Genomic DNA, 20,607 nt, shown 5'->3' with positions numbered 1-20,607 from the left:
AACACACACAAACAATATTTCCTATTATCACCTGATATTACAACACCCAAACACTAACCCGAAACAATGACTTCACCTCCCCAATACTTGGTAAATGCCCATCTAAACGGTGAGACTTACACATCTGAAACAGCCAGTTTTCTAATGAGAAACACTCAAATTGTGTCATTTTTGTTAAGCAAAAGAGCCACCTTTACATCCTTCCATCAGCGACTTCAGGCTAAGATTGCAATGGGTCATATTGCAAACATTGTCTACCAGTATCCTTCTTTTAATAACAACAACACCGTCAATTTTTATGAGATGGAGATTGCAAATGACGAAGACCTCCAGAATATGTTTGCTAACCACGAATATTCTGGTTTCGATGCCATCGAGCTGTACGCTACTATACATGTTGAGTCACAAGAACCTCATATTGTTCAGTCGAAAGTTATTGACCCACCTGTCAACGAGCAAGAAGAGGTTGATGTCATAGACGAGGAAGAAGAAGATCTGGAAACTGAATTTGAAGACATGGTCAACGAGGAATCCGAAGATGAACAACACATGTCGGTGCCTCCAGCTCATGTGTACGCACCTTCAGCACATATGAGTATCTTGAACTTGCAAGGTGACGAACCATCATTCGATATCTTCTTCACCCCGTACACCCAAAGTGATGATGAGTTAAAGGAAGGAGACAAGTTTCCTTCTAAGGAGGCATGTCTTAGAACAATTAAAAAATGGCACATGGCGCACAATGTTGATTTTGAAGTAGACCGTTCAAACTTGGAACGGTATGTAATCACTTGTAAAAATCCAGAGTGTGGCTTCAGACTGTTGGCTTCTTATAGGAAGAGAAGTGATGCATCGGTCATAGGGTCGATTACGCAACAACACACATGTGTCAACCCTAACACTTCCCTAGATCATACGAAACTCAGTGGCGATCTTATCTATGAGGAGACTTTGCCTCTCATAAGCTATGATCCGTCTTTGAAGGTCAAAAATATTATCTCGCATATCGTTACAGCCTACAACTACACTCCCTCTTATAGAAAGGCGTGGGTTACAAAAACAAAGGCAATTGAAAAAGTTTACGGCAATTGGGAGGAGTCATACAAAAATCTTTCCTGCTACCGTACTGCGCTACAAACTTACACACCTGACACGGTTTCTATTCTAGAGACACTGCCCGCGCATGCCCCGGATGGGAACCCTGTCCAAGGAAACGGAATATTCCATCGCCTTTTTTGGGCGTTCAAACCTTGCGTGCGAGGGTTTGCATATTATAAACGCATACTTAAAATTGATGGAACATGGTTATACGGAAAATACAAGGGAACCATGCTTATGGCGGTTGCACAGGACGGGAACAGCAATATATTTCCAGTGGCGTTCGCAATTGGGATCTCTAAAGAAAGGATAGACCAGAGCAAGACAATCAACCTTCTATCATCGGTGGAGACTGTTTGGAGCCAATCCTATCAACTTGCTACCATGTGCAACAATCTTTAACTCTTTCTTTAAAGTTCTATCCTAAAAACAATTTATAGTAAATATGTTGTAAAATATAAGTAATTACAATTAAAAATGATTCAACATAAAATAATAGAGATTAGCTTATGTCGCCGAACCATAAATAGCAAGCAACATGACCCTAGTACCTCACCACAAGAGACGTATCATACGACTCTCCGAGGAACTGCGGTTGCTGCGGACCAGGCTCATGTGCAACTATCTGATGTCCTTCTTCATCCACCACCTGTCGAGATTATCATCATTCACCTCTTCGTCGCATAACGTCGTCGCTTCGGCCTCCTCTTTTACGCACCACTAAAAATATTAAAAATGTAATGAATAAAAAACATGAACAGGAAAACATAAGAACAAGTTATCCGAAAGACACTTCATGAACCAGATAACATGGGAACCGGTTAACATTAATGTGAACCGGAGAACCTTCAGCTAAGTTATTCAGTTTGTAGAATTTTTACATGCAAATCGAAAATCTTACTTGTAAATTATTCGGTGTGTTGTAATGTTAAACCGAAAAACTTCTCTACGCGTTCTCCGGTTTGTACTCTCGGTATTGGTTCGAAAAAATAGTGGTTGTGTTCTCCGATTTTTTTCTCTTGGTACTTTATAATGAAACGAAGAAAAGGTGTAATTTTTTTAAAGTTTAAGTATTTATACATGGAGTAATTTGGTCCAAATTCGTGATTTGTAGAGGGAGGGGATATAAACAATGGGGTAAAAATTTTAGTTTTTGGTGGTAAGGGGGTTTTAGTAGCGTGATCCAACAAACAACACCACGAGGTCAAGTCAAGGATACATTATACCCAATGGCACCATTGCAAATGCAAGTGAATAGGTTTGACTTAGCTACCTATTCAATTCATCTTCATTTCAACCTTCAAACCATCCCAAGACAAACCTTACTATTTTCATCAAAAGTGTAAAATGTTGTTGCTCAAAACAACCCTCTCCCTCTTACTACTATCATGTTCCTCTTCATTTGTGGTTTCACTGCCACAAAACAATCCTTACCTAACATCCACAACACTCTTCCTTCAAAATTATCATAAAATGGTTCAAAATTTCAAAGTCTTTATGTATCCACCAAACACAAACCAATTTGACAATTTCGGAACAGAACTAGAATCTCTCTTCTATTCTTCACTTCTAAACAGTTCTTACCTTACCCAACATCCTCAACAAGCACACCTCTTCTTCTTCCCTTTCTCCTCTGAAATCTCCACGCGCTCTCTCTCGCGTCTCATCTCACGCATCCGTGAAGATTTTCCTTACTGGAACCGTTCTCTCGGCGCCGATCACTTTTACCTCTCCTGCGCCGGAATTCCCAACAAAAACGACAGGAACATTGTTGAGCTGAAGAAAAACGCCGTTCAGATCTCTTGTTTTCCCACGCGCCGTCACAGGTTTGTCCCTCACAAAGATCTTACGTTACCACCGATCTCAAATCTCCACGCGCCGGGTGGTGGAGATTTCTGTTTAGTTGAGTACGGAAACGACATGGGGGAAGCGATGCGTTTGGGGTGCGTGCCTGTTGTTGTGGTTACGGAGGGAGGTGTAAACGACATGCCGTTTATGGATGTGCTGAGGTGGAAGGAGATGGCTGTGTTTGTGAAAAGTGGTGTGAAGAATGATACTGACACGTGGAAGAAAAGACACGATGGTATGAAGAGATTGGGTGTGGAAGGATGTAAGCACTTGCGGTGGAATCGACCTCCTCAGCCGTTGGATGCGTTTAACACTATTATGTATCAGTTGTGGCTTAGACGCCATACCGTTAGATATGAAAATGTTGATACTTCATATACACAAGCAATTATATAATGTTTTTTAGCTTATTTTTAGTTATTATATCTATATATGTTATTTGATGTCTAGAATCAAATCAAATAAATTTGAGTTTTGGCTTTAAGTCTTTATTTTTAGATATAATCTGAACAACAATTATTACAATACATTTGAAGTTAATCAAAATTTGCTCTATAGAATGTCACCATCCTAAGGTCATGAATCAATGGAGTCCATAGCTGTTGGGTTGAGAAAGCTCATGGCATGAAATAAGGTCATGAATATCAGCAATTGAGTTGTGTTTGGAAATTAGAATCGAAACTCATATTTGACAGCAAATTTACTTCTTGACTAATTTCAAAACATCGCCAACAAGATGTAAAGAGCCGGTCACAAGAACCTGAGGTATCAACCAGATAAGTTGCATGTTAGATATTTTGTGATGTGAATTCAGATATTTGCATCTCTTTGGTGTAATTTATGTTACCTGAAAACGAACCGACTGATTTTGTTGACTTCTGTCTCTTAGCCATTTGATTGCAACTGGCAATGACGAAAACACGGCGCTGTGTTCACAATTACTGTCGCTCATTTCCATATCATCTTTTAGTTCTTCAGAAATAGTGTCAGTAATTTTACCTGTTAAGCCAAGGGATCACAAAGTGGAGTAATAAGATACTCACAGATATGGTTCTTATTACACACCATATCTACAAAATAACCAAATTACAAATCTGAGTTCTGAAATTGCAATTTGTAAGTCATGAATCTATCAATACCTTTATTTCCTTGCATGAGATTTTCCCACGCTCTTTGAAGATCGAACTGCCACGACAGATCGACTTTAGAATCAGTTAGTGTTGTTGATGCTTGGGATCCAACTTTGTTGTACACAGATAAACTTGGTACAAAGAGCGCCTTCTTGAAATAAACTCCTACAATTTCAATTTAATTGTTCCATTATTCTATGGACAAAGAAAAGTTTCGTTGTAAAAAATAGTTTGCATTAATTTTTAACCCCTAACAAACTTGAATAATCAATTATTCGCATAAACCATTATTGGACTACCGACCGTGACCAGCGCATGTTTCCATCAGCCGAGGAAGAAGCAACTGAGGATCTCGTACAGTTAAGCAGTTGAACAGCAATATCTGCAGACCATTCAACGACTTTAACACAAAATTTCAATTATAAAATGAATCATCAACTCCAGTTCGAAGTTTATAGCTTAATATCTAGAAAGTAAATATGTACTTTACCGGAGTGGATTTTCTCCGGAGTCCTCTTTCTGCATGTTGCATTTTCACTATCTCATGAGACGACTTAGGATTATCAAGTTGCCGATGAAACAACGTTTGGTCCGCGTTGTTTTCTTTGATAGCAAGAGAAAACCACCTTGCACACACTTCCATGCTTTCAGGACTATGAGCCCCGTCTAAATAGAAAACAAGCTCATTTGATTGTTCACTCTTGAAGTGTGTGTCAGCAACAATCTGAGCCCTTCCTTGCAAACTTGCACTTGTTAACCCTTTTATGAACTGTTCTGGCAAAGTGTCCTTCATGCAAGTAGATGATCCACTTCATCATTAAGGCTTTAAAAAATGGGGGGAAAGCTGCAAAAATATCTAGTTTTAGAACTTACCGTTCGTTCCAAGTCCGTGTCTCCAAGATGCCCCGTCCTTTTCAGCCAAGTAGAGCACAGTGCAATGGCAAGACCGGCATTTAAATACTGATGCTCACCTTCAAGACCAAGTGTTAAGCCGTTTAGTAACTTGGCATCTAACGGAGGCGCCACTTGAAGCGATACATTTAATTTAGAAGCCTTCTCTTCAAGTACATGCTTGGCTTCTTCCGGTTGTGTCACTGTAAAAGCCGGAATCCGATCCTAGAAACAAACAAACAAATAAATACAGGGAAAATCGAGCAAATTTTTCACAGACATGAAAAGCAATTTTTCTTCTTGAAAAGAATCCTAGAGAATTAAAAACAACCTTAAAGATACCAGCCTTCTCACCAGCAATTTCTCCAAGAGTATTTCCTGTCAATTGCTGTACAAATTAGTGGGCATAGAAACATGCATATTCAGCCATAATGTATCAATTTTGAAAACGCACTAATCGATAGCTATAAGTATGCATTACATTAGTGATTACCTAGAATTTTAAAAAGAGAAAACTAACCAAGAATCTCCATGTGGTCATACCCAAGGGAGGTTATTCCACACACTATAGGTGCCTTAACCTGAAATACAAACAAGATTCGATATTCAATATTCATACATTGATGTCACGTTAGACCAATAGGTTTCGGCTGAAATTAAAACTCTGCATACCACATTTGTTGCATCATATTTTCCACCTAATCCAACCTCCATGATAGCCACATCTACCTGCATACAAGTATTCGTTAATAACACCGAGCATACAAAAAAAATGGTATATCTAACAAACAAGATTCCATAGAAATTCAAAGCATAAGGATCAAACCTGCTCCGCTGCAAATATTTTGAAGGCAAGTAAAGCGAGGAAACGGAAATAGTTAGGCATTGGAATATTATCATCAGTTTTTTCCTGTGCACAGTTGAAATGACAAACCAGATACTTAGCCATATAAACAATCAAAATCAAAATATCAGGTAATATTTTTTATTCATTTTCTCAATTAAATAGCACTTGACTCCTTTATGCATGGAAACATACCTTTAGTCTATCATAACACCACCAGAAGTATGCTAAGAATTTCTCTTGAGAGATTTCTATACTGCAGAAGCAACAAAAATAATGCTAAGTAATAAAATAAAGGAAGTAATGCTGCAACAAATGAATCTGAAGCACTCACCCATTTAAACGAAATCTTTCTCGGATATCAATGAGGTGAGGAGACGTAAAAAGTCCAGTACGAAAACCACAGTTGCGTAATATAGATTCTGTGAAGGTACACGTAGATCCCTATGGAACCACAATACAAAATAACAATATCCATCATTACAATTTGCTTAAAGTTAGTTACTGATTGCAACATACACACAAAATTATAAAGGACAAAACTAAGCTACAAAGAGGCACTGTTCCTATTGTTTTCTACTAAAAAACAGTATAAATGTTGCCAACAATTCCGAAAGGCTTTGAAAAACTCTCTTAAAACATAACTGTTTCTTTTGTGGGAAGAACAACGAGAACAGTACTTATGTTACTGCATCTAAGTTTTGCTCAATTGTAAATCCACAGCTAGACGTCTCTCTAACTACGAAAAGTCAAAAACTAGAAGCCATACATAAACGATTGCAGAATCCAAATTAAAATTCTATTCATGACTTCACTTCCAAGCAACAAGCAAGCCACAAAAGAAAATGAGATTACCTTCCCTTTGGTACCAGCCACATGGATAATCTTCATATTTGAAATCTGCTCCTCCAAATCTAGCATCTATAAAAATTACATTTCATTATTAACAATAATCATCCCAACAAAATCACCAAATACTCAAAACCCAATTGACCAATTCACACATGTAGCACCGCCACGCCTATGCAGCTGCAGGGCCGTCTTTGAGGGCGTTCAAGGCGGGTTACCGCACAAGGCCTAAAAATTTTCAACGGTATATTTAAAACACCTCCCAATCAAAATTCCCGCTACATCAACCACAATGACCATCGCAAACAAGTGCAAGGACCAAAATCGTAACACCAGCAATCGCAACCACATCCGCTACCACAATTTAAAACCATGGTGTATACCCCTTGTGTCTGACACATGTCAATGTCTGACACCGCCGACACGATACATACACATTTGGTTTTATTCTACTATTACTTTTATTTTTTTAAATTATTATATGTGTATAAATTGTCAATCACGTTTAGTATCTTTTTGATAGTAAAACACAAACTTGTCAAAATTTTACCTTAATGTACTCAAAAAGAACATCAAATTGATCACCGAAATTGCTACCATCAGCACGAGTGCGTCTAATGATCAAAGACGACAAAGCCTCTAATGCTTCTTCATAGGAGGAAGTCAAAGATGAAGATTTCTGAGACCCATTACCTCCATCTGCAAAAAGGAAAAGACCCCATAAAATTAAATAGCGTATTAATAATAAAAATCAAATTTTTAATTTGAATTGAAGCACCCCAGATGGAAAAGAATGAACATAAGATTCAAAGGAATGAAAACTGAAATTTTTACAGTATAGAAAAAGATGAATTGGGAATCATACCTTGTTCAGTCATAGCTTCTGAGTGTGTGAATTGTGAAGGAGAGAGGTGAGTGACAGAGTGAGAATGGAAGGTGGAGTAGAGAGATTGAAGGATTAAAAGTAGATAGAAAGTTTTATTTTTTTATTTTTTTGTGGTATATGCGTTTTAAGATGATTCCATTTTTGTTTATTACTGGTGTTGTTGGACAGAAATGTAATAGAAAAAAGACAAGTTCAGGTTCATGTAGGGGTGAAAAATAATTTACTTTTTAACTTCTATATGTTCAGATTTCAAAACTATTTTTATTCAAAAATGTCTTTAAAAGTAAAACTTCAAATTTTGCCCTAAATTGATAGGCTTTGATACCATATTAGAGTTTGACCTAACTCATCCTTACAAAACTGGTTGGTAAGGTGATGAGTGTCCCTCTATACATACTCTTTTAATGCTCTATCTCCAACTAATATGGGACTTTAGGATCTTCCTAATAAAATGAGATAAGTGAAGGAAAAGAAATATATTTTGGTACTTAAAAAGTTCTTTGAGTTTGTTTGTTGATCCTTTGATAATGAATCATATCTTGGATGAGTTAATGTTTTGATAATTATAAATATGATTTTTCTCTAATTTGTTAGGTATAAGTCATAAGTGAGTTAGGTATAAGTCATAAGTGATATGTGGTAGAAATTCTAGTGAAAAGTAAAGGGTAATTTTTTTTTGAATAACATATTGATAAATATTTTAAACACCTGGAGTTTATGTGATTCATACTTAGAGAGTTTGAGAGATTAAAAAACACTTGGATAAATAATAGAGTTTTTTGTTGGAAACTTGAAAAATTGTTTTCTTGTAATTCATTGTAATCTTTTGTAGTAAATTTGAGAACCACTCTCTCCCCTAGAGTAGGTCTTTTGATTGAACTATGTAAACAAATTTACTGTATTCTTGCATATTATTGTTTTTCTTGCTTGAAGTCATTTTTCTGGTTGTCATTGTTCTTTGTCCCACACATCAAATTGATTGGTGTGATTGAACTCAAAATATTTTTTTTGAAGTGATTTTTATTATTTTATCAATTTCACAACAAGTGGCGCTCACTGAGGGGCAAAGGGGTGTTATTTACAAGTGAACACCATGGCTAAATGGGAGATCGGGAAATTTTCTTGAGAAAGTAATTTGGGATTATGGAAAGTGAAGATGCAAACAAACTTAACTCAAGAGAAGTGTATTTTTTAAGGGTTAGGCGTTGATGGCTACACTCCTAACAAAAGCGGAGAAGATCAAAATGGTGTGTAAGGCAAGGAGTGTCATTATCTTGTGCATCAGGGATAAAGTTCTAAGGGAAGTCGCCAGGGAGTAGATTGCGGCTTCAATGTGGGTGAAATTTGAATTGTTGTATATGACTAAGTCTTTGCCTCGCGGGTTGTGTCTAAAACAAGAGCTCACTCATTTCGAATGGTGGAGAGCAGATTCATATTGGAGCAATTGAAGGAATTTCACAAGATTATTGATGATCTTGAGAATATTGAAGTGAAGATTAAATATGAGAACAAGGCTTTATTCTTGTTGAGCTCATTGCCCATATTCTTTGAGCACTTTAAAGATGCATTTATGTATAGTAAGGAAGATATTATTACTTTGGATAAAGTCCAAACGACTGTGAGATCTAAAGAATTTTCAAAAGTGATAGATTTGAAGATTGGTGATATTGGTGAAGGATTGAATGTATCAAGAGGATGAAGTGAGTGTAGATGGATTTTCAAATCAAATAGGTTTGACAAGTCAAAGGTAAAATGATTTAATTGTAAGAAAATTAGTCACTTCCTGAGGGATTATCCTAGGACGATGGATAATGATGATTCTGTTTAGGTTACAGTTGCCTCATATGATGATAGTTATGAGAGTTTGGTGTACTAGTGGTGTCAATTTTGGAGATTGAAGAGGATTGGGTCATAGACTCGAGTTGCTCTTATCACATGTGTCTGGGAAAATAATAATTTGACACATTGAAGTTGGAGCAAGGTGGGGTAGTACTTCATGGTGACAATAAGGCTTGAAAGGTTCATAATATTGGTACCGTTAGACTAAAATGTTCCATGATCGTGAGTTTCTTCTTCACAATATGAGGTATGTTCTATAACTCAGCCAAAATTTCCTATCCATAAGCATGCTTGATGATCTAAGGTATTGTATTAAAATTAAATGTGGGACGTTGAAGATTTTGCATGGTGAAGTTATCATAGCTAAAGGATCTAAAATATGTGGTATATCTATTTTAAAAGGTTCCAGTATTGTTGTTCATTCATCAACAGCTAGTGAAGACTTTTATTATAAGAACAAACTATAGGATTTGAGGTCAAGGCATTATATATGCCTAGAGGTTGTTTCAAGGAATTTAATGAGTTTTGCATAAGACAGGAGATAAAAAAGCATGTAACTGTTGAGTTGTCATTAAGTCTCTGGAGTAAGGTTGGTGTCAAAGTAGCTTACTTGGTTGATAGGTACTCATTTACATAAGTAAATTTTCAAACTCTCACAGTACTCAGTAGTATGAAACTTGAAGGAAGGAATATTTATGATTTATCGGGAGTGAACCCTGGAGGATTGAAGTTCATCAATCGCAGATGTATTACATCCAGATAGTCACGTCAAGGAAAGAAGAGTAAAGACTTGTGGATGAAACTTTTAGAAACTATGATGGAGAAAAATCAGTTTGGGGTGGAGTTTCCTATTATGGATACCATTAGTAGTGAGGTAACGGTTGCAGATGAAGGTCCAAAGAAACACAAGAAAGAGGGAATTGAATTAGGTTTCTAGGATTAAAAACTTTTCGAACACCCAAACTCGAACAACACTGAATAACAAGCATACAACAATAATAATAAAAAACACGCGTATTTGTATCCTGGTTCACCGTTAACTAGGTTACTCCAATCCATTCACCAAAGTGATCTTTCCTTATCAACAAGCAGTTAATCCACTAATCAGATAACTTTTGATTATAACCTCAATGACACACTGTCATTGACATCTCAAGAAATCTGACCAAACTGGTCTCTAGAGGAAAACAACCTCAATGAGGAATTGTCCTTAACATCTCAGGAATTATGATCAAACTAGTATCTTAAGGAAAAACATCCTCAATGACAAATTTTCATTAACATCTCAAGAATTCTAACCGAATTGGTCTCATCAAAAAATCAACCTCAATGACAAACTGTCATTGACAACTCAAGAATTTTGACCGAATTGGTCTCTTGAGGAAAACAACCAAAATTGGTTATAAGAGATTTATGTTTACAAGAGTGCTTCTTAGATAAGCAGATGCACAAATTTACATTCAAAGTTTACACACTAGAAAGATGTGAAGAATTTAAGTTTTGAGGGATTTCTTCTTTCGTACAAGCTTTTGCTCATATTTTCTTCTTTGTTGTCTCTGTCGTGTCTTAATCGAGATGCTCTGTCAGTCATTGCTCATGTAGAAGCACGAAAAAAATATTAACTCAAGGACCAATGTTGAAAACAAACCTGAAAACACATAAAAAACCGAAAAATGCACTTGCGGTTTTATTCTTGATGAAAACTGAAAATGCATTTTCGGTTTCTGCTGTGATTTTAAAGGTTTGTTAATGGCACCCCACCCCCATAAATGAACACGCTAAAATATTAATTGATCATTAAAAAGACATTTCTAACACCTTAGTATTGATTCATAATGTTGAAAACAAACCACAAACTCCTAATTTCTGAGTAAATTTTTCATAAACTCTAAAAAGTTCAAAAATAACTTACCTGATTGATTGTGGTTGTTAGACGTTGATTGATTGTGGTTGGATACTTGATATACTGGTATTTGAGGCTTTCGAACAACTTCGGTAGCAAATGTGGTTGATTTGGTGAAAGTTGTTTTGAGAGAGTTGTTGTGTTTGTTTGTTTTTGAAACGGTAATGAGAGGGGAAGAAGCAGCGCGCGTTTTAGCTGTTCTAAAAACCAGAAATATACTTACGGTTCCATATTGTAGTTATATTTTCGGTTAATTCCAATATTAATGTCTATTATGGTACAAACCGAAAATACATTTCTAGTTTTGAGGAGCATTTTTGAAATTTTGCGTGGTTGCGTTAAAAAAGCATGAGTGGAATAAGAAATTCCCTTAAATAATTGTGTACAAAAAGAGTTTTAGCAAAAATGGCTTACTGATTTACTATCTTTTTATTTTTTCAAGTTAAGAAGGAAATAGAGAACTTAGAGAAATTTTTAATATTTTTTAAAAGAATATTTTTTTATAAAATGATTAAAGTAACTATCATTAATGTGTGTAATTTTTTAAATAATACGAATTATATTTAAATAATTTATCAAATTCCTCCAAAAAATTTCAAATCTCTGCTAATATATTTTTTTAGCTCCCCAAATTATATTGATTATGTTATAAATAAAAATAAATTCTTTAAAATTCTCTCAATCAAAAATATAGTTTTAAAATTAAGACAGTTTCGATCGATCGGATCGGTTAGATTTTGAACCACAAGATAGAGTGCTCCAATAAAGTCATCGGACCATTGTTGCAATTGACCCGTTAAAATCTGTGTGACCCAACTAGGTTACTGGTCAGATCAATGAGCAAATGAATTTCTTTTCTTTTTTTAGCTTCACTGTAATTTTGATCCTCTATTTTTATTTTCTTTAGTTTTAGTACCTCAGTTTTAAAATTCAATTTTATTAATATTTATAATTATGTTGATTATTTATAATAATTAAATAATATTAAAATTATAAAAATAAAATTTTGTCAAATTTTAAGAATCAGACCTATAACCTTTCAAATATTAGGTTTGAAGTTTTACCAATTATATCATAAATCTCTTTGATGTTAAATTTAATTAAAGTTAAAAAAGTTATATATATTCTATAATTATAATATTAAAATTTTTATTAAACTTATTTATTATTAATCATACAATATAATAATATAATAAATTTAAAATATTAAAAAATTAATTATACAATATAATAATATTTTTAACTAAAAAAAGTTTTAAAGAAAGTCATGTTACAAAAGAAAAATTCTATATTTTTACATTATTAAAATTCATGCGATCCGACCGATGATCCAGTGGTCCGACTATTAACTCATAGACCCAATAGTATAAGACCAAGATCCAAATTTTAAAATATTACCTTCAATTCTTTCCATTCTTTCCTTCTTTTATTTTTAAAAACTCTCCTCTTTTCCTTCAAACTCCCAAACTCCCAAATAAAGCATTAGTAATATCTTTTTCTCAATTTAGGAGATAAATTCTATAAGATTTTAGAAGTGAGTTTTAGAATGCTAGATTTGTATTTTTATAGATTCGATCATACAACACTCTAAAAATGGAATGAAGTGTCATTCAAGGAAAAAGATTATTTTAAATATTGAATAATGTTTAGTTTAATTTTAGCATAGGGGTGGGAAGAGATTATTTAAAACACTTGTACTTGAAATCCCTCCTAAATCAATTTAGCTTTCTTCCACAAAATCTCTTCCATTCCTTCCCTTAGAAAAATAATTCATCTCATCCTCCCATTTGAACCAACCAAACTGACTCTTATTAAACCAAATATATCATCACCTTTTTAATTTATATACTTGATTCCATATATATATAATCTGCAAAATATAGATCACCCAACAAAAAAATTCCATAATTAAAAAACCACCTCTATACACTTTCAATACCTATTCCAGTAACATGCAATCCACTTGTGATATTTTTTTTGTTTTCCAACCACCGCAATCAAAAAGCCGAAACCCAATTGTGTGTCACAAATCAAAGATAAATTGCTAGTCTGCAAAAGTTAAACAGATCCCACGGGATAAAGATGCTGTCAGAAAAATGTAGTGACCTTATTCACATCAGTCAAAGCAATTGTCTAAGCTGCTCGTTTTCCTTACGCAGAGCCTCCATTTCTTTCACCAACTTAGCTTGATTTTCCAGAATTAAGTTCATCATGGTTGACATTTCCATCTGGTCAATAAGACAATTAATTAAAGAAATGAAAAATGTAAACAGCCTTCACTTATTCTAGATGCATACCTCGTGCAGATGAGACTGTCTTAATACTTCAAGATGGACGTTTCTCACATCCTCGTGTATAGATTTCTGAAAGGAACCTAGAGTTTCGTTCAGGGTCCGCTGAAAAAGCTGAAGTGTAAATGAAGATCCTTGTGCATCTGACTGAGATGCTTTCTGTTGTGGTATTGTTCCCTATCGTCAAATAACATAAATCAATAACATTAGAAAACGATACAAACAAAAGTACATTTCAAAAGACTACCATAACAGATATCAACAAGCATAGAGATAATATTATCATATCTAACTAAATTGTAAATATTAACATACATTTGTCAGTAGAGAGCCTGCTTCTGTTGGGATAGATATGTCTGACTTCAATAGCAAGCTATTTAGAAGTTCCTCTCTGGTTTCTGCTCCTGATTTCTTAATCTTAGGTGAACCACCTGCAAGAGATGCACCATCGCTGAAAGCAGGTGCAGTGCTTATTCTTTCTGCATAACTAGAAATTCTTTTAGAAAAGGATTGCATTCTAGGAGAATCAGATATTTTTGGAGACTCAATGTTTGCCTGTCCAATGCTGGCTTTTGTATTGATGGGAAAGAGCAAAGAAGTAGAGGACATGTGATCAGAAAACCCCAGTGAAGTTTCCTGGCCTGTAGAAACATCTTTGGTGCGCAAATTGGAAAATTTTAGGCTTGAACTGGTATAGGGACTGATACCAGATGATGAGGATGTATCTTGCACTCCAGAAAACGTCAATCCTGCTGCCTGACCACTGGAAGCTAACATCCCAAAACGAGATGGTGCATTTGCCTGACGTGGGTAAATATATTTATCAGCTAACTTCTCACCACCCCATGCCTCTGGAGGAGTGATGGAAGATTCTTCACTCTTTGTGGATGGAGGAGTTATCCCCGCAAATGGAAAGGAAGATTGAGTGATATCCTACAGCAAATTGATATTGTAATAAGTAAAAATATGATTAAATTATTCAGACACGTAAATAAATGAGATTTGATTTGTAACCTAAATCATGTGTCTCGAATGTTCAATGTGAAACTGAAAGAATAATATATTTCCAGTATGTGTAATGTACAACCATTAATCTTTTTATATAAATTATTCTAACTTAATAGGTCTGAATACAAATTACTATTAATTACTAATTTACTACTAACAATAGTAATAATATAACTACAGTAAGAATATTTTATTTACAATATTCAAAAATAGGAAATTATTTCATATATAAATTCCATTAGTATCACTGCAGTAATTTTATTTACAATATTCATATATAAATCATGTCATCAGATTTGTTATCATTTGATTTGATGTTAAATAAATAAAACTATTGCAACCTTCTTAAATCAATAAACCTAGAGCTGACACTAATGGACGAATTTAAAAAATAGATGAAATTATGTAGTATGTTTAAAATCAAATGTATGGGTCAAATCCTCCCTGAAAATTCTAGGCCTCAAAGAAATTCAACCATTACGATAACAATTTGCAGAAAGAGAAAAGAGGGACCTGTATTGGTGGTACAAATAAGATTTGGGATCTGGGGATAATTAAACTGAAACACATCTCATGCCAAAAGTTTGTGGGCACAAGTGCATCCTTGGGATTGGACTACAAAGTTTTAACAAACAAGGATAAAAAAAAGAAAGATAAATGGCTTTTCAAATTAAAGAACTCCAAATATACAGCTCTTTTCATCAAAAGAGGTTTTCCTCCTATATTAGGGTGTGTTTGTAACATTATTGTTTACGTAATTACACTGCAGAAAGAGAACTTTGGAATGTGAAATTTAATATTTCCAAGCATTTTTCATTCTCCAGAAAGAAAAATCCCCATATTTTGCTTGCCTTTACATCCTATGACTAGGGTAGACATATTAGTTTCCCATGGCAACGGGAGTAACCTGCCCAACCATTAACTTCTGCTCTAAGTTCCTTCTATTCTACCACGTTTTTAGTATGTTTTGATTAATTAATGTTTAAAAATAGAAAACATTAAATGCTATCCACATTTTATAACTTATCCGTGACTAACAGTCCTGGTCATTAAGTATCATGGAAATGTCATTCCTGAGAATGTAATATGCCTTGAAACCGGACAGTTTCAATTGCTACAAATTAACACTGTTTAATTGACAGGCATGGTTGGCAAGATATAAAGATTTGTTGCATCAAATTGAAGGTTTATTCATAGATCAACATTTCACATGAAGTTAAACTCAATGTTAGGGAGACACTAACCTGCTTGGCAGTAGAGCCGGACTTCCAATCAGCTATTGCATGATCACTGGTTACGACTTCTGAATTTGGAAATCTTCGACTGGATGATAAAATATCCTTCTTTACCCCATTTCCATCCCACATTGAAGGTGTTATTGGTGTAACATCCACAAGAGGGGAGAATACATCTATTTCCTCCGTCAATTTATAACGCGGAGCATTCAACCTGGACAGTGTTCCACCTAGCCGTAAATTGTTTCGGATTGGTGTTTCCTCTCCAATAGACACAGTTGGTAGGCTTGTTATAAATTCACTGCTGGATGTTGCAAGCAAAGATGTGTCAATGGAAGCACCCAGCCTACCAGAATTCCAAGTACTAGACAATGATGTAGATAGGGGAATGCTAGATGAAGTTGCAGGAGGTAAAGGATCAGGCATAAGGATTGAATCTTCAACAGAATCTCCCACAAGAGCAGTCTCAGCAGTGCAATTCCTTTCATCGACAATAACTGGTTTTGATCTTTGCCAACATAAGCTTGTAACAGCCTGTTGCATGGTATAATAAGTTAGTAGAACTATAAATTGACAACCTGACACCAAGAGGTCAATGCTTTAACTTGAAGAACATAAGAGAATATGAGAGAGAAATTCTAAAATGGTTGAGTGATTTGCACTCAGCTGATCTTACAGTTATTTTTAAACAAAATTTAGTAATTAGTTTTCATGTTGAGGGTAGTAATCAAACTTTCGACCTCTTTGTCACTCCTCTCTTTAACTCCCTCCCCCAAACCACTGACCAAGCCACCCTTATATCTCCTACTTAAGGTTTGAATGCAATAAATCATGTAGTTCAAGACAAGAAATTCTAAATGAATTAATGAAGCAAAAGAATTACCTCTGAACTACCATAAGCGTGAAGAACACCAACAGGTTGTGGTTTTCCACGGACATCATAGAAAGCCACACGTCCATTGCTAGTTCCGGCAGCCAGCATCCAACCATCATCTTTGAAGGCTACAGAAGAAAAAGGAGCTTCACAAGAAATGCTAGATGTTGGTCTTCTAGATCCAGAGTCATAAGTGTATAATTTCTTATCAAGGCCAACACTAGCAATGATCTGTTAATTGGAGAAAGAAATCAGAAAGCAAAATTACCTTGACTAAAGAAAGGGTAAAATGTTCACAGCAACATGGAACATCCTCGCTACGTAAATAAATCTACAAATAGCAGTGGGAAAAAAACCTTATCGTTGGATGGAGAGAAGCTAATGCCAGCAGTTGGGGCCGAATGCTGCTTCATCCATGAAACCTTAATATTTTCCAAGAAAATATGAGCTATCAACTTAAAATACCCATTTGGAATCTCGATAAAAAATAGTAATACTAAACTGCTTACTAATAGCATGATCAATTATAGTTTACAAACCCAAAAAATGAGTTTCATCCCCAAATAACATGTTCGGTAAAACAATGGATGAGTGAGTATGTTCGAGCATAATTTTGGGCCTCAAACCACCGCTCAAATGATAATGCAAAAGTTGTTTTCAGACAACCCGTTATTTTTAAACTATAATAAAGACAAGATAGACATGACTAAGAATGCTGTAGTGTAGATAGGGAAGATGACAAGTGAAGTTATGCTCTATTATAATTTGGAAAGGAGAACACTGATTAATTGCTTCAACTATCAACCAAGTCAAAAATTGCAGTGCATTGCATACCTTAGGACTGCGTCCAGTTGTATCCCACAGATGTACTGTCCCATCATCACCAGCTGTCACAAGAAGGTGACGACTAACCCGAGAATAATCAAGAACTCTCAACATCTGGTCTTACAGTTTTAAATATAGCAGATTAGTCCATATATACACTTGCAAGGACATGCACCAAGCAGAAGGTTCAAGTTCAGATAATGAGAAAAACCTGTTGATTGGGATCTTTGAGTTCGGCTGTCCTTTGCCCAGAGGCAAGGTTATGCAGTATAAGGTCCCCATTGAGGCTGATAGAAGCCAAATGCTCGTCTTTACAATTGTACATTACACCCGTGACAGTATTAGTATGACCCTTAAACCTTTTAATACAGCGCTTCCTTTGCAAATCCCATATCTTTACAACTTGATCACTTCCTCCAGAACACATATATCTGGATGCCTTATTGCTGAAACTGATGGCCAGTATTGACTCCTGCCAATAAAATAAATCAGCATGAAGTAAAAGAAAGAAAAAAAGTGATTAATCATGCTGTAGTCATCAACTATCAGTACCACTAACACCAAAGAGTGAGCATATATTTGCAGAAAATAAATGGAAAGAAAAAGAACATGCTTATGCCAGAAGGTGACTCCAATTACCAAGGTTGTCAAGATTGATCTTGCCTAAGATTGGGAAGGGGTAGGAAGATCCTACCGAGATAATTATGTAGGATCAACGGGATGGGGTAGCAAGATCGTAAAACAAAAGATAGTAACAATGATGAGATCCTACTGAAATGAAAACTAATACTAATACAGTGCATAAATTCGCAAGTCTTAATAAACCAAAAAACACATATAAAACATGAAATTTTCTAAAAGTTTAAACATGAAACTACCCACAAAGGAGACCGATAAAAGCTTAAGATACCACAACAAAGTCCACCAAAGAAAATACTTAAAGCCTAGATCAAATCTCTACGGCACCAACCAACCAAATCATTTTACATAACATTAACATTTCTATCTTCATTCATCTCATCATCATCTCCTCAATTGTGTCCATCATCATCATCACCTCAATCGTGTCCATCATCATCATCCTCACCATCATCATCTCCCTCTTCATAGTTACTTTCTTCAACACTAGGAACATCCAATTCATCTCCAGGTACAATCGATGTAGCACTACTACCAGCTTCTTCAATATGAATCAAACCATCATCATTTGGATCAACCATAGCCACACAGCCCACACCTGCATTTCCTTCCTCAGCCGCATAGCAATCACCATCACAATTGAATCATCAATGTAGATCTTGTGGTCCCCCTTCAGCCTTCAAGCCCAACCTTCATTTCCATCACTTAAATAAGAATGCTAGTACGTTTTTGTGTTTTTTGGTAGAAATTTGGCTTGATTTCACCAAAATGGGTAATTGTATGAGAGATCCGAATTGCAAAACACTCGAAACATCATAAACTTGTGTGATTTAACAAGTGACTCGTCGAAATCCTTGTTATGATCCAACGTTTCAAGTTCCTGCTATCTCAACTGAATCCTAGGAAACTATTTTGGCAGAATCCTGATATGCTTTTTACTTTGGTTTTTCCGACGGTATTTTCGAAGCTAGGTTTGTTTTTTATCAAGCCATTAAAATTGGTACCTAAAAGATAACGGGCTCATACCTAAAACAGTGTTTAAACTTTCTACACAGTGCATTACAAATTGCAAAACTCAACATTAAAAATGACCTCAATGTTGTCAACATTATCAACCGGAATAGTCCCCATGCTTTGTCCATTCTTACGCCAGAAAGAGATCCGATTATCATCACCAGCACTTGCAACAACCAAATCTGTTCAGAAACACAATTCACCAAAATCAGTTCAGAAATTGAAACCCTAGAAAGCAAAAGAAGAAGAAAAATAGTGAAATGAACTCACTAGTGTGATTCCACTTGACTGAATTGACTTGAAAGCCAGGAGAAGGAGTGAAGTTAAGGATGCAAGGATCGCCGGAGTTGATGGAAGAGTCGAATAGCTTGTCGGAAGCGTCGAAGAGTTTGACGGTGTCGCCGCCACTGGCAGCCAACAACGACATTGACGGATCCGAGAAATTTCTCGCCGCTGTAACCGAAAATGCTGATGGTGTGAAAATGGATTTGAATTAGAAACCGGGTATTCAAAACTGCATCAGAGATTACCCGTTAACTTTTTTGTTTTTTGAATTTCATTGATTAATTAATTGATGCATTTATCTTTCTTAAGATATTAAATTTAATTATATCATTTGGTATTTTAATAAACTATGTTATGTACGAGAGTTCCGTCTAAATTTATATTATCTCAATTGTCAATTCTAAAATTTATTTGAAAATCTAAAAATTTTCAAATAGTTTTATATATCAACTAATAATAAATTCTAATTTTTAAATATTGATCCAAATAGTATTTTCAAAACCAATAAAAATATAGATCTACAAATTATGAGAACATACTTGTTATAATCTTAAAAACTTAAGAAAAAATATATTAGGGAAATGTCATGAGATATATTATAATCATGCAAGGACTTTCATTACGATAGATACGTTTCGCATCTATCCGTCAGTTTATGCTTTCAAGAACCTTCATTATGGTAAACAGTCTACATCAGCAACAGTTATCCCATAGATAGTTAGATACGCTTCACATCTATTTGTTGATCTGTGCCTCCAAGAACATTAATTACGATAAAATGTTGGTTACAAACCAATTTATTTGATATATATATATATATATATATATATATATATATATATATATATATATATATATATATATATATATATATATATATATATATATATATATATATATATATATATATATAAAAAGTAATATTAGACACAGATTAGTTGTTGTATAACTCTTTCATAAATGAACATTAGCCAATGTTTAGAAGCTAATTTTTTGTCTCAAACTCAATCAGCATAATCTGTCAACAGTTAAATACAAACACAACTTGGATAAAGCCACTAAAGGTTGCACAAAACATCAACAATCAATTGTCTTGGTACATTTTGCAAATAGGTTCATATTGAGTTGCTCAACCTTGGATGAACTGA

At 35.0% G+C, this 20,607-nt stretch overlaps 3 protein-coding genes across 3 annotated transcripts; 1 reads left to right on the top strand and 2 right to left on the bottom strand.

The window, feature by feature from the left end:
* The first annotated feature begins 2,445 nt into the window (after window positions 1-2,445).
* Window positions 2,446-3,430, top strand: LOC131620965 (probable glycosyltransferase At3g07620). Its single transcript, XM_058892172.1, has one exon. It carries the CDS (start codon window positions 2,446-2,448, stop codon window positions 3,340-3,342), a length of 897 nt encoding a protein of 298 aa, XP_058748155.1. The 3' UTR covers window positions 3,343-3,430.
* LOC131620964 (folylpolyglutamate synthase-like) lies at window positions 3,399-7,685 on the bottom strand. The gene is made up of 15 exons (XM_058892171.1): window positions 7,526-7,685; window positions 7,211-7,359; window positions 6,667-6,732; window positions 6,146-6,255; window positions 6,007-6,067; window positions 5,794-5,877; window positions 5,640-5,696; window positions 5,488-5,548; window positions 5,299-5,345; window positions 4,950-5,192; window positions 4,567-4,863; window positions 4,380-4,458; window positions 4,086-4,241; window positions 3,794-3,945; window positions 3,399-3,706 (listed from the first exon to the last, which is right to left on the bottom strand). Exons 1-15 carry the CDS (start codon window positions 7,536-7,538, stop codon window positions 3,647-3,649), a joined length of 1,635 nt encoding a protein of 544 aa, XP_058748154.1. The 5' UTR covers window positions 7,539-7,685; the 3' UTR covers window positions 3,399-3,646.
* Window positions 7,686-12,894: 5,209 nt separating this feature from the next.
* Window positions 12,895-19,757, bottom strand: LOC131620963 (protein NEDD1). The gene is made up of 10 exons (XM_058892170.1): window positions 19,445-19,757; window positions 19,253-19,356; window positions 17,733-17,993; window positions 17,531-17,635; window positions 17,053-17,118; window positions 16,706-16,927; window positions 15,832-16,356; window positions 13,895-14,512; window positions 13,586-13,756; window positions 12,895-13,516 (listed from the first exon to the last, which is right to left on the bottom strand). Exons 1-10 carry the CDS (start codon window positions 19,599-19,601, stop codon window positions 13,409-13,411), a joined length of 2,337 nt encoding a protein of 778 aa, XP_058748153.1. The 5' UTR covers window positions 19,602-19,757; the 3' UTR covers window positions 12,895-13,408.
* Between the last annotated feature and the right edge of the window lie 850 nt (window positions 19,758-20,607).

The sequence above is a fragment of the Vicia villosa genome, linkage group LG7, assembly GCF_029867415.1.
Source record: "Vicia villosa cultivar HV-30 ecotype Madison, WI linkage group LG7, Vvil1.0, whole genome shotgun sequence".
Lineage (NCBI taxonomy): Eukaryota > Viridiplantae > Streptophyta > Magnoliopsida > Fabales > Fabaceae > Vicia > Vicia villosa.
This window is presented reverse-complemented; position numbering and strand designations above follow the sequence as displayed.

Coding starts and splice junctions, on each gene's coding strand:
- LOC131620965 (XM_058892172.1), top strand. CDS start 2,446: ATGTTGTTGCTCAAAACAACCCTCTCCCTCTTACTACTATCATGTTCC.
- LOC131620964 (XM_058892171.1), bottom strand. Junction 6,733..7,210: donor TTCTTTTTGAGTACATTAAG/GTAAAATTTTGA, acceptor TAATTTTTATAG/ATGCTAGATTTGGAGGAGCA. Junction 3,946..4,085: donor TCTCATGCAAGGAAATAAAG/GTATTGATAGAT, acceptor TTGGCTTAACAG/GTAAAATTACTGACACTATT.
- LOC131620963 (XM_058892170.1), bottom strand. CDS start 19,601: ATGTCGTTGTTGGCTGCCAGTGGCGGCGACACCGTCAAACTCTTCGAC. Junction 17,636..17,732: donor TCAAAGATCCCAATCAACAG/GTTTTTCTCATT, acceptor CTGTAAGACCAG/ATGTTGAGAGTTCTTGATTA. Junction 17,119..17,530: donor CAACTGGACGCAGTCCTAAG/GTATGCAATGCA, acceptor GAAAATATTAAG/GTTTCATGGATGAAGCAGCA.